The following is a 14,348-nucleotide window of genomic DNA, read 5'->3' as shown; positions in this document are numbered from 1 at the left end:
TTATTTAATAAGAATTCTATTCTATATATATATCAGTTGCATACTCCAGCCTTCCGGACTCAGCTGCAGCACCACACACACACACACAGAACATTTAACACACAAAAACCACCAGTAACACTACATTAAAGATAGGCTAAACCTCACTTCCCCTCATTTAAAACTTTTAAACTCAAATTCAGAATGAAAGATTTCACACCACTCAACCACCAGTCCATCCACCACTGCCATCCACATTATCAACACACAACATCTAACCCTGAAAACTTTATTGAGGTTTTCTTTCCCTGTGTGTGTTTCCTCTAAGATGTTTTATTTATGCTTATTGCAAACAGAATGTCCTCGCTGATCTCTCGGACTCAGCAAAGGCTCATATGCTCATATCAAGTACAGAAACGTCCACCATGAGGCTCATATGCATTATCAATTTACAAAAGTCCTTTATAAGGCTCATTCATTTCATTTTATTACCAAATTTACAAGAAGTCCTCAATGGGGCTCATAAAGTTTAGCAAACAAAGAACTTATAGGACTTTGATATCAACAAAAATGTATCTCCGTTTGAATTATGAAAGCTCAACCTATATATATGTGTTTTCCAACAAAAACTGACATATTTCATTCATACATTACAGCTCATCTCAGCCTCTCACACACCAACAGCACACACACACACAGAGACACAGACGGAGCTGAGACAGAGCTGCAGAGACACAGACGCAACCGCCGGCACAAAAAATCATTCAAATTAAATGCAACCATTCAACCCAAAATCAAACAAATCCACAAAATAAAACACATATTCAACATCACCCAAACACACAATCAGCATTCGATCCCAGAATCAAATCATTCACTCATATCCTAAGAAGCATGCTTTCAGCCGCACCTTTCCTCTTCTTCTCTTTTCTCTTTTTCTTATCACCTAAATCTGTGCTACCATGGAGCATAAACAACTCAGTCAAAAAGCTACTTTAGGAAACCATACGTCTACGGCCGGAACTTTAAAGTGCTTTATCTATGACTAAAGTAAATCTACACCCCCAGTTCCCTTTCTCTTTTTATGGAACTGACCTACTCCATGTGCTCACATATAATAGGTTTTAGGCCAGTATACTAAACTGCCTCTAAGAGGGCTTTTAATCCAGATTTGCGGCTTTCCATCCTATTTCCTTTATTTTCCTTTAGGCCTCTTATTCTCTTCTCATTTCATCCCTTCTTCTCTATATTTTTAGTTCGCCAATTGACCTTTGGGCCCCAAAGGTAAATCTACTCTATCCTCTTTTATTTTTAAACGCCAATTCTGACTACTCAGCCAACGTTCACATAAAGCGTCTAACTCCCTCATGTCTTACCGTTAACAGGATCCAGGCCTGTCCTGTTACACTTGCATGGTCTTTTAGCTTGCTCCATTGTTACTTGTTCTGCTATTCTACATTTAACCATTTCACTCTAACATCTATTTCTCTTTCTCTTTTATTCTCTTATCCCAACTTTTTCTATCTACTCTATTCTATTCCCCACATTTTTTATGCGCAATAAACCCCAATTTAGACCGAACATCGCTCCAAACACCCATGAACCACAGAACACCAGCGCACTGAATTCTTGACAGTGCAGCGTGTCAGCCACAACCCCACAGCACCCATGAGCAAATCAATCATCCCAAATAAAGTGAGAACCAGCTCACCTGACGTCGTATCAGGACGGAGAAAAGCGACCAAGGGGCTGCCGGCTGTCGAAGAACGCCGCCTCTGATCCTTTTCGTGACGCCAAATTTGTCGTTGTTTCTCTCTCTGATGTCCATGATGTGCAGGTGAAGGAGAAAATGTCCGTGACACTGACTTTCTTTAAAAGTATTTTATTAAAGGAAAGAGCAGCATCAGTACAGACAGAACCTGCCTGGAAGGAGCCGGCCAATTGAATCCCCCTTGCTGGACAATAGCCAGCGATCACTTTTATAGGTTTTCAACATATAGGAGGGGTTAAAACAAATGGTTCTTTATTGCCTACCATATGGGGAAAGCAGAGAGCATCCCCAAACAACTCCCCCTTGTCTACAACAGCTGAAGAATCCCTAAATCGGTATTTTAGACAGAAGAACCCTCATAAAAACACCTCCAACAGGGCTCTGTAAACAGGAGAACACTTTCCCATGGCATGGGTTGAATATAATGCAGATTCCATCTGTGGTCAGAGACACCAGAGCAGACACTACATCTCCTTTCAAATACTAAAACAAACAAAACAGATTCTATACTACTAACTTATTAGGTAATACATGTAACAGATCAGATACCACATATTGACATGCAACAGAGCCCGCTTTTTCAATTTTAAAATCGCCGACCATCATCTAAATTTGAAAAGCCAAAATCGTGATCGTGATCAAAAATCGATTAATTGTGCAGCCCTACCATGAATTGTTCATAACCCGGTTGTCACGGTGATCTCGTAGAAATGTCTGTCTGTTTGGACTTCAGCTACGAGTCGGTCCTGGTCCTCTGCCATTTTTTTCTGTGCATCTACGTTCATGTAGTCAGAAAAATGTGAAGGTGCAGAAATTTTACGCGAGCTGCTCGAGGGGGCGTGGCTGCAAAAATGATGTAATTTCTCCACATGGAGCTGCATGGTCCTCATGGACGAGGAAAGGATAAAACAAGCTGAAGCCAGTCTGCATCCTGTTCCCTGTCTCTGTTCTACAGGTGTGTTTCTGTGGCCAGCAGAGGGAGCTGTTTGCTTTGGAACAGTTCTAATGCTGTGTGTGTGTGTGTGTGTGTGTGTGTGTGTGTGTACTTGTTTCTGCTATACCGGTGGGGACTTTGACCTGACTATTTGCTATAAAGGTGGGGACTTGTCTTACGGTGGGGACCTAAAATGAGGTCCCCACGGGTGGCAACACCGTTTTCTTGGCCATATTGTTGTTAATAAAAAATGTAAAAGTGCAAAAACGTTTGTTTAGGGTTAGGCATTGATTTGGTGATGGTTAAGGTTAGGGTTAGGGTTAGGGTTAGGAGTTAGATATGAATGGGAGTCAATGGTAAGTCCCCACCGGTATAGAAAAACAAACGTGTGTGTGTGTGTGTGTGTGTGTGTGTGTGTGTGTGTGTGTGTGTGTGTGTGTGTGTGTGTGTGTGTGTGTGTATATAATACATTCTTTGTTCACACACTGAGCTGCTGCAGAGATCATGAACAGTCTGGCTGCTGAACAGGAATCTTCAGACCTCAGGAAGGTTTCATGTTTCAGCAGCTACAAGCTCCACCTTCAGACAGAAACACAGAAACTATTTCTCTGAACAGCTTCAGTCATGATCAGACATGAACTGGTGTTTACTGCTTCAACTTTGGTTTATGTTGATATTTATACCAAACTAAGAACTGAATGCTAATAATAATAATAATAATAACAAGAAGAAGAAGAAGCAGCAGTCAGTAAACCATCATCATTCTGCTGTTTGCTGTTTTCTGTTCTCTCTCTGCAGTCTGAGGTCACATAATTTACTGGAAACTCTGACTTCAGAGCTCCGTTATCTGGGTGGAGTTCACCGATTTTCAGCGCCGTTTTTCTCCCGTTTCTCTGTGAAGCTGATCCTCACGGATTATTTTCTAAACTAGCATTCAGGAAGCGACATCAACTTGTGTTTGCTGATTAAACTTTGGGGGGTTTTGTCAGTTATTTCCACCAAACTACCAGAGGATCAGAGGAGGAAGAAGACGGTAAAATGTCTGCTGGAACATCTGAGTTCTTCTGTCTGATCTGTTTACTGGTCTGTTCCTGTACAGGTGAGTTATAATGATCATTTATTCTAATATTCACTGATTCTCCCTCTGATGGACCTGGACAGGCTCTTATTCTGTATTTAGCAGCAGTATAATAATGTAATAATTAGATGTTTTCAGGAAGTAATAACTTCTAGTGACTCAGAGTTTCTATGATTCAAACTGGAGCAGAAAGACATGATGTTTATTTTAGTGATGAATAACTCTGATTGTGAGAGACAGGAGGAGGAACTGGTGGTCCGCAGAACATCAGAATTTCTACATCTGTAAACATAAACATCCAAACACACACTTTAGTAGTGTAACTGTGTTTGTTTTTAGCAGAGGTGTCCAACCTTTCTGACCAAAGATCTACCAGTCCAGAGTGAACATCACAAACACACACATCATTTAAAGCCTGCAGAAACTGACCTACCAGCAGCATTGTGTTGTCACACAATCACTGGACGTCACACCACACCCTTCGCCTCTGAAAATACACACACACACACACACACACACACACACACACACACACACACACACACACACACACACACACACACACACACACATTGTTGAGTTCCTTTAGTCACATCATCATCAATAAAACCAACAAGAACATTGAGAACAGTGTCCATGCTCTGTCTAGTGGATTCATCATGTTCAATGAAAACACATTTTAGAGCTTTTTCAGAAAGACTTTTCTTCATGCTGCTGCTATTCCAGGTGTATTTATGGAACCAACATGCTGATCTGACACAGTTTGGACAAAGTATTTTCATCTTCAGCACAGATGAACATGTTCTGTAATGAACGAGCACACGCGTGTTTGTAAACCTCAAACCGGTCAGTCTGATGTTGGTTCCTCAGTGGTGGATGTTGGTCCTGGTAAATGAGCTGTGAGTTTCAGAGGACAGCAGCTCTACAGGTCTGACTCCTGATGTGGTTCAGAAGAACCCGGTTCCTTCTTTGTTTTGAACCAACAATCAGAGGGCTTTCTGCCAAGGAACACGGCAGAGTTATGTGACGATCGGTGTATGTTTGTCCTTCTGTCTGTTTGTCTGAGTACAACATCACTCAAAAAAGCAGAATAACGGATTTGGATGAAATTTTCAGTGAAGGTCAGAAATGAAACAAGGACAAAGTGATTAGATTTTAGCAGTGATGCAGCTTTTAGTCTGGATCCATGGATTAGTTAAAGATTTCTGTATCGTTGCCAGATAGCGTCAGGTGAGCGGCACGAAAAACATGACGAAATCGTGTTGGTGCGCACGAAACCGAAACTAAAACTTACGTGACAGTTTCACGAATCCCCGTGAGACCGGGTTGGTCTGGGGGCTCATCAGAAATGGAGAAATGTCACAGGAAATGACCCGGATGTGAACCAGAAGGAGAAATCCATTCTGTGGAGTGAAATCCATGAGGGGCTGCCCCTACCAGTGAAGCAGCCAATAGTGACTGATCTTTCAGCAGATTGTTTAGTGTTACACTTAGTGATAGGTTTATGATTACACAAGATTGCCACAAGGATTCAAACATAGTTTTCATTTTATTAATGGGTGCTGGAAGATACTCAGTCTTTTGTGAAGTCTTTTGTTAAGTCTTTGTTCAGTTTTTGTTCAGAGGGGCCATATGAGGGTGCATTTGCAGAATTGAGTATTAAAATAGCCTTAAGGAGCCGTTCACAACCAGTAATGTTGAGGTGTTTGTAAACAACAAATAAAATTAATTAAGTAAAAAGAAAGTAATGGTGTGTTGACATACTGCTCTGTTGACATCTGACAATATAGGGGTTCGAATTAGTTGATAGAGTGTCATCCAAATGAGCTGAGTAATTTCCATTTTGAATATCAGAATTCATTATAAGCATTATGTTTTGGGTGTTATTTACAATAGAGATGTCCTACTCTCACAGGTGATTTGGTTTGATAGAAAGGGGGGATTGCAATGTGTCATACGATAAACTGATGATAAACTGATGATAATCTGATGATATTCTCATAACAAAGTGATTTCAATAAGACATCATGGAGTGTTAGTTGTTTTGCAAGATACTGCTGGGTGCTTTTTATCTTCCCAGGATGCCATCTGGGAGATTGAATAAAGAGTGTCTGTCTGGAGTTCACTGCAGCCAAACGGACTTGAATGTTTGCATATGGACGATGGAATGGACAATAAAGATGGATGGAGAACTCTGAGCATGGACAATGTGACGACAACACACCACGACTGGAGCTGTTATTGAGGAGTGTTGGTTTGATATGCTCGTGTGTTCTTCTGTACACTTACAGTGTTGTTTATCATATATACTCTGTTTTATTATTAGATGTTTGTTCTGACTGACATTTCCCTACGTAGAGGAATATTAGAATTAGCAATATCTTCAGTGTGTTTTATTTTAGCCTTTGAGTTTTCATGACTCTATGATTAGTATGATGGAGGTTTCATTGATTTGATGTTTTTGATATGAGGTGAGTACATTGGGATCTCAGGTGTTTTATTATTTTGATTGGTTAGGGACAGTGGTGTTAGGCAGGTGCAGGTCCATTTGAGGGTCCGATGGGTTGACCAGCCTGATTTTGGACATTTTTCTTTTTATTTCTGGGATTCCCAAATGTATTTGCTTCCATTCATTTCACATCATCCTTTGGATCTCTCTCTTTTAATTGGTTGGAGTTTAGTATGGTCGCCTGGGCAGAGGGGCCGTGAGAGAATTTCCTGTCTTGATTGTTTGATGGATAATTTGGAAAGATAGCTGCCCGGCAGGTTTTCGCTCTCACATTAATCTACAAATTTATAATATTGCTAAATTTAGGTTGTAATCAGTACGGACAGAATGGACATGTCATAAGCGTTTTGTAGGTAACCTTTATGTACTTGATGTTTTTGTACTTTTCGAGGCTCTGTCAGCCTCGAAGGGGGGAATATGTGGTATCTGATCTGTTACATGTATTACCTAATAAGTTAGTAGTATAGAATCTGTTTTGTTTTTTTTAGTATTTGATATGAGATGTAGTGTCTGCTCTGGTGTCTCTGACCACAGATGGAACCTGCATTATATTCAACCCATGCCATGGGAAAGTGTTCTCCTGTTTACAGAGCCCTGTTGGAGGTGTTTTTATGAGGGTTCTTCTGTCTAAAATACTGATTTAGGGATTCTTCAGCTGTTGTAGACAAGGGGGTTTGTTTGGGGATGCTCTCTGCTTTCCCCATATGGTAGGCAATAAAGAACCATTTGTTTTAACCCCTCCTATATGTTGAAAACCTATAAAACCTGATTGCTGGTCATTGTCCAGCAAGGAGGATTCAATTGGCCGACTCCTTCCAGGCAGGTTCTGTCTGTACTGATGCTGCTCTTTCTTTTAATAAAATACTTTTAAAGAAAGTCAGTGTCACGGACGTCACTCCTTCGCCTGCACATCACGGACACCAGAGAGAGAAACAACGACATCAAATCAAGCACTTTCTCAACCCAATAGTCAGCCAACGACCAGGTCGCGACCGAGGTTAGGGCCTCATCATTACAGCAAGCGAGCGAACTCTGCAGCAGCGGCAGCGTCAAATGATAAAACTGTGAGAGAGTGCAATGTCGGGAGCAGCAGGCAGTGGCAGTGCTGAGACATCTGGAGGTGAGGAGCCGCTAGTGCCTCGTAAAGGACCAACATCTACTGTATGGAGGTTTTCTGGATTCAGGGCAAGTGATGTTGACCAAAAGGACGTCATATGCAAAGAGCCCCACAGAGCTGTGTCTGCACCACAGAGCAACACAACAAACTCATTCAACCACCTGAAAAAACACCACAAATCCAAATATGATGAATGCATGAAGGCAAAAGCTAACGAGCCTGGTCCACTAAATCCCCGTCCGTGTCCAGCGCCAATGCAGACAACCATAACAGCAAAACTGCACCGGGCGACACGGAATCCATCCACTGCTCAAAGACACGCTGAAATAACAGATGCAGTAACGTTTTATTTGGCCAAAGACGTGTGTCCAATAAATACTGTAAGCAACGCAGGGTTCAAAAACATGGTCATGGTTCTTTTGAAAATTTGAACCAAGAGTTCTACCTCCCACAAAAGTCTTTCTGGCGATATCTGCAACTGAGACATTTATTAAGTTCAGAGATGGATCTCTCAAGCACAGCCTTTAAATCTACTTTGCTCAAAGATATCCTTAAAATATCACAATCAAATCATGCCGTGTCTAAGTATTACTCCAAACTTACACAGCAAAATTGTAATTTACCACTTGTGTTAAAATGTATCTGAGGCTGTCATTCAGTGAGTCAGAATGGCTCAAAATATGTCAGAATTTTAAAACTCTATCAAGGGATTTAAGGATAAGATTAATACAATTTAAAACTGTTAATCGTTACTGCTGGACACCAACAAAATTACATAAGCTAGGCCTAAAGAACACACCAAAGTGTTGGAAATGTCACAAAGACAATGGAACCCTGCTTCACGCTCTGTGGCAGTGTCCCAGAATTTTGGAGTATTGGAGTAAAATACATAACTGTATTAGGGAAATTACAGGTGACGATTTTGAGTTCTCTCCCAGATTATATGTGCTCAGAGATCCAGCAGTTGTAGATGGCTGTCAAAACGCCTCAGTCATACAAACAGCAATAATGATAGGCAGACAGACTCTACTGAGAGAATGGAAGAACTCTAGAATTCCACCCTGGAAAGATTGGTTCTGTGAGCTAGGACGAGTGGCATCCTGTGAACAGCTGTTTTATAGGATCAACAACAGATGGGAAAAAATATTATGATTATATTAGGCATTAGGTAATACATTAATGTATATGTGGCACTGCTTTAAATTTGATAATGTTTTTTTGCTTTGTTTTGTTTTGAGTTTGTTATTTTGTGTTTTTTTTTGTTCTGGTTGCTGTTGTTGTTGCTTGGTTTTATTGTTTTTATGAGTGTGTGTATTGGGTGTTGTACTTAAATGGATGAGTATGATCTGTATGTAGACGGGGATGAAATATTCAACATAGTGGACTGTGTGGACTTGAAAAGTCTGGTAATTTATATATATATTATATGAATGTGTAGACTTGAGAGTTTCCTTTGTTAAACATGCTGTAAACTATGCACACTCAAATAAAATAAAATAAAATTAAGTCGTAAAAAAAATATGGTCAAAATACTGGACAAGAAATATGCTTTACAAACGAACTGGATAAACATACATCTGTGCATCTTAACTCACCAAAGCTGTACTGTGTGTGTGTTTGTATGAGATTTTTATTTATTTATGTACAGTTTTGGCCTTTTATTTCATGTGATATACTGGGACAAACTTACATCTGAAAATAAAAGAGCAAGTGAATGAAAGGTTTTGTTCTGTTTTAATTATGAATCTCATGTTCTTTTATAGAGAACACAATGAAAGATCCACGCAGGGACGTGCACATGATTTCAGAGGGGCAGGGGCTCAAAGTCAGAAAAGGGAACAATGTGTGCAATTTTTTTTCTTTGGTCCTTAATGAAATGAATTTATAATTTATCATGAAAATGTAATCTTACAAATTATAATATAATACAATGTATAACATTAAATTTTAACATTATAAATTAGAATTTGGAATATGATGTTACATTCTATAATTAAGTACTGATACTAAAGAAGACTAACTAAGCCCTATGTGAAAGTGGAATGCAATTGCCATTTCTTTTGTGTCAACGAATTATGATCACCATTAGTTTATTCACATTATAGGCTTAAGAGACGTGCAAAGCAACAACACACTGGTTGATTATTAGGCTGTTTATTGAAGATGAACTCTTTAATAAGAACTGAATATGTTTTAAAGCACATGTAGGGCTGAAGGATGCCTCATCTTCACCTCCATGTTAACTCAGACATCAACAACCTGGATGTTCAACAACTTTATCAGAGTCATGAAGGAGGAAGTTTAATGTAATCACACCATGTGACCCAGAAGTGACGCTGGATGGCCCGAGGTCATCAGCCAATCCCTGCTCAGCGTGAAGGGGAGGTGCTGTTGCCATGGAGACTGTCAGATGAGGTTATAACAGATGTTGATAAAGAAGAGAAATTGACGATAACAGACAGATAGATAGATAGATAGATAGATAGATAGATAGAATCGTAGTTTCTCTGATGTCCATGAAGTGCAGATGTTGAAAGGAAACGTTCAGTGACACTGACTTGCTTAATAATAAGTTTATATTATTATTATTATTATTATTATTCATTTCCTTATAAACCATCGAGTCGGGCAGTGACCACGTGAACAATCAAAACAAACGACGTCATCAGCGTGCCTCTGATGACGTTGTTTGTTTCTGACAAGAACTACTGCAGCTTCAGACGGACCGTCCCGAGTTAAAAGACTGAAATGTCGCCGAAGAAAACGGTAGAGCTGCTCGGTCTCCTTATAGTATTTACCTTTACTCATTCATCTAACGGTGAGTTATTTACTGAGACATTTAACTGTTATTGAAGGAATCAGCTGATTTACTTCGGTACTTTCCAGCTAAAGTTAGCCGCTACTTTGTCACTAAGTTAGCGACAGTCCATAGGGTTGTTCTCTGTGTTTGAACGCCACATGCTGACACAATGTCACAGATTTAAACATCTGCTGAGAACAGCCAACTACAATGGGAGACGCCAGTGTTTACAAACCGTGACGTCACGAAGTCACGTGATTACCGCGCAGGGTTGGCAAAAGGAACCAGAGGAACAATGGCGGCTGATAACAATGCGAACTATCCTTCCGTGAAATTGTCCGATTATGCTCAATCCTTATCACCTGAGGCCCGACAAATATACGTGAGTAAGCTGAGATATCAGGAAAACGGTAAAACCTTGCCAGATCCCTACAATTTGAAGACTGAGTGGGTTGACGATCCTTCATTGTGGCCGGACATTTCCTTCACCGACATTTATTTTTACTTGATTGACACCGCTGGGCAGTTCACCCACCCAAAAATATATAATTATGAATTAAAAATAATATATCTTCTGTTAATCTTCAACAAGATGTCAAAGAAACGTCACGACGTTGCTGTATTTTTGTCTGCAGTATGGCTTCTATGTAACAGTAACAGACCCACAGCATTGGTGATCGAAAATAGGACAATTCTAAAAAACGATGGCTAGACGCATAAAGAAACAAATATGGTTACAAATAGGAGGCTGCTGGCTTAAGGAGATGTTATTGAATATGCTTCATTGGACTTTAGTATACTTTCATCGCCTAAAAAGCGATCGGTAACACATGACAACACTGAACCAAACCGAAAGTGTAGAGACCGCTTCACGTGAAGGATGCGACACTAAATATCTTTTGGTAAATAAGCTCAAAGTTGGACATACTAAACCTGCTAAACTGTTGAATAGTTTACCTGAAGAAAAGTGGGGGCCACAAACACGATCTCTGCTGCTTACTGGGGTACAATTTTTCCCATTGATGGCTGAAGCCACCGCCATCTTCTCTCTCCTGACATCGGTATTCGGTGAAATTTCAAGCCTGATCCCTTCTCAAAACGCTTCGTACAACCAACAACTACACATGATATTACCATTGTGGTAAATACATGTGCAATTTCATTCATGAAAAGTGATAACTTTACGTATTTGTTTCAAACCCGATACCGTTCTCGTAGCAAGCCGTTATGTTACTGCCGGTGTTCTTGCCAACCAGCAGCGGTCTTGTACCACGTGACCATAGCAAATGACGACACGTTAGCGTCTCCCATAAGCGGCTACGGCGCTAGCTAACAGCTAACAGCTAACAGCTGTTTTTCCGGAGATCTGACCTACGAAGCAGCTTCAACACATCCAGATGTTCTCTGTCAGCAGCTCAACAGAAACTAAACCTCTAGTCAGAGACACCAGAAGTTTTTTATTTGCTTTATCTGTTCACTCAGACTTCCTGCTTCAGATTAAAACAGACATTTAACCAGTCACGTGACTATTCTGCAGTAAACAGGATGTTTGAAAGGAGAACGAATCACGTGTTAATGTGTCGATTTTACTGATCAATACAGCCGATTATTGATAACTGACAGCTGCACATTAGAAACTTTAGCTTCATATATTTAAACATGATGTGTTGAAATGTGTTTAGGTCTGACTCTGTCTCATGAAGCAGGAAATCACTTTTATGGCCAAATCAAAGATAAATTAATCTTACTGATCAAATAAATACTAATAGATGATCAGTGATCTATCAGCTGCAGTACCAGAAGAGTAAAGGATCAAACATATTTATGGGATGTCTGCATTAGAAGCTGAGTACATGTAGGTTTCCATGGTAACAGGATGCATTCAGTGCGTGACACTGTAACTTCTTCATTCAGTGGTTTTAGTAACGTTCAGATCAGCTGGTTTATAGATAAAACATTTTCCCTCAGAGAATCTAAATCTCAGAGGGAGCTGATTTAAATCTGAACAGAACCTGATCCTGACCTGGTTAGCTCCACAGCATCAGTTACCATGGAGATCTAGCTCCACAGCATCAGTTACCATGGAGATCTAGCTCCTCAGCATCGGTTACCATGGAGATCTCGCTCTACAACATCGGTTACCATGGAGATCTAGCTCCACAGCATCGGTTACCATGGAGATCTAGCTTCACAGCATCGGTTACCATGCAGATCTAACTCCTCAACATCTGTTACCGTGGAGATCTGGCTCCTCAACATCTGTTACCATGGAGATCTAGCTCCACAGCATCGGTTACCAGAGACAACAATGATGCATGTGTTTTTATTGGTCAGAACAGTTTCTATTCATTTAGTTTTATTGATTAATCCATTAAACTGTGAATTCTGTCTGTTCTCTGTTGTTTCTTCTTCAGCTCAGACAAACATCACAGCTGATCTTGGACAGGATGTCATTCTACCATGTACAGTTCCCAACAACAAGATCACAGCTGCAGAGTGGAGAAGATCTGATCAGGATCCAGAATATGTTCTGTTCTACAGAGATGGACACTTAGATCCAGACAGCCAGCATCCATCTTATCAGAACCGGGTGGATCTGCAGGACAAAGAGATGAAGGATGGAGATGTTTCTCTGATTCTGAAGAATGTGACGATGGAGGACAATGGAACATTCGAGTGTTGGGTTCATCAGGGACGAAAGAAAGAACTCATCAGCACCATCAACCTGGAAGTTGTTGAACCAGGTGAGTTTGTGTTGAGAGTTCAGTTTGTGTCTCTGATCAGATGTTTGTGGTTTATAAAGATGTTGCTGATGAGACTTTGGAGAAAACAGCTGATATCTCTGATACCTCTGATGTCTGCAGGAGACCAGGATGGAGATACTGGAGATGGAGGAAACAAGGATGGAGTCCTGGTTATCTTCAGTCCTCCGCTGGTCACAGCTGTGATGTTTATGTTTGTGATTGGTCATGTTGGTTCTGTGATCTACCATGAACGTCGTCCTCGTCATTGAGAAGCAGAGAATCTACCGACTGAACGGTTTGAAGATGAGGTGGATTCAGTTTCTGAGACATGAAGCAGCTTCAACACGTCCAGACTTTCTCTGTTAGCAGAAACTAAACCTCCAGTCAGAGACACCAGAAGCTGTTTATCTGCTTTATCTTTCTCTGTTACTCTGTGCAATATTACCATGCTGTACATTCTGCTGGTCAGTCTGCTGTTTTACTGCTGCTTTTAATGTGCTTGCAGTTTTTAAATGTTTTAATTTATTTTAATTTATTGCTAACAGTAGATCGCCATGCTGTGTCATGGTAGAACTCGAGTGAACAGGTGTGAACTGAACGCCTGATATAAGGAGTAAAGATTTGGCTGCTTTAAAAGAGAGAACTCTGTTTACATTGAAACAGACATTTAATGAGTCATATGACTCTTCTGCAGTAAACAGACCAATCACTTTCCTCCTGCTGCAGTCATCAGTGGTTTTAATGGAGAATCCAGTGTGTGATGCTGTAGCGGCTTCATCCAGTGGTTTTAGATCAGCAGGTTCACAGATAAAACCTCATCATCAGGAAACCATCTGCTTAAAATTTAAATCTAAGCTCTGAACAGAACCTGGACCACATGTTAGCTCCAGAGCATCAGTTACCATGGAGATCTAGCCACGTAGCATCAGTTACTAACATTATATAACTCTATCCATCTATGTCTTATAGATGATCTACTACATCAGTACTCCAGGTAGTCCTACTACCAACCTTCCCAACACACTGTTTTTATTAGATTAATTGTCAACAATGTTAATAATAAAAACAATCCTGTCTGAAATAACCGTCAGAGTCTGAAGGAGTCTGTCCACCTCCATCATCCAGAGTCACAGCCGACCGTCACAAAGAGCCCAGAAATTCAGGACTTCTACAGTTTGCACGTCCAGGTAACAACTGTGGGGTTTCTCTGGACTAGTTCACTCTGCTTTATCTCCTTCTTGTGGCCTCCTGACATCTTCATGATTGATCCAGTTGGGATTTTGTCATATTTGGTGTTTGTGAAGGGTTTTAGATTTGTAACTGGTTTTAAGGTGTGAATTAAAGAGCACAAACAAATAAAATGCACCTTTTCTCTTAGAACACTGTCTATGCCTCACCTTTCTGTCTGTCCTGTGT

The 14,348-nt window shown here is 40.4% G+C and overlaps 2 protein-coding genes across 3 annotated transcripts in view; both read left to right on the top strand.

Moving 5' to 3' along the window:
- The window catches only part of LOC127532621 (ICOS ligand-like), a 118,231-nt gene extending 104,214 nt beyond the window's left edge, over window positions 1-14,017 (top strand). The window contains exon 4 of the mRNA XM_051944599.1: window positions 13,241-14,017. The gene's annotated coding sequence lies outside the window, so the exon portion shown is untranslated. The remainder of the gene's footprint in view (window positions 1-13,240) is intronic.
- LOC127532622 (ICOS ligand-like) lies at window positions 3,365-13,234 on the top strand. 2 transcript variants are annotated; one of them, XM_051944601.1, is made up of 3 exons: window positions 3,365-3,783; window positions 12,603-12,932; window positions 13,053-13,234. In XM_051944601.1, exons 1-3 carry the CDS (start codon window positions 3,723-3,725, stop codon window positions 13,199-13,201), a joined length of 540 nt encoding a protein of 179 aa, XP_051800561.1. In that variant the 5' UTR covers window positions 3,365-3,722; the 3' UTR covers window positions 13,202-13,234. The 2 variants fall into 2 exon arrangements, with proteins under 2 accessions (XP_051800561.1, XP_051800560.1); XM_051944600.1 differs by lacking the exon at window positions 3,365-3,783 and adding an exon at window positions 10,049-10,206.
- Window positions 14,018-14,348: the final 331 nt, after the last annotated feature.

This window comes from Acanthochromis polyacanthus, chromosome 24, assembly GCF_021347895.1.
Source record: "Acanthochromis polyacanthus isolate Apoly-LR-REF ecotype Palm Island chromosome 24, KAUST_Apoly_ChrSc, whole genome shotgun sequence".
NCBI classification, from domain to species: domain Eukaryota; kingdom Metazoa; phylum Chordata; class Actinopteri; family Pomacentridae; genus Acanthochromis; species Acanthochromis polyacanthus.
The sequence above is the reverse complement of the archived record's forward strand: the minus strand, read 5'-3'. Positions and strand labels throughout refer to the sequence as shown.

Bases quoted from the DNA above. Each gene is read 5' to 3' on its own strand.
- LOC127532622 (XM_051944600.1), top strand. From the start codon at position 10,137: ATGTCGCCGAAGAAAACGGTAGAGCTGCTCGGTCTCCTTATAGTATTT. The intron at 10,207-12,602 runs GTGAGTTATTTA...TTTCTTCTTCAG, and splicing joins CTTTACTCATTCATCTAACG to CTCAGACAAACATCACAGCT. The intron at 12,933-13,052 runs GTGAGTTTGTGT...TGATGTCTGCAG, and splicing joins CCTGGAAGTTGTTGAACCAG to GAGACCAGGATGGAGATACT.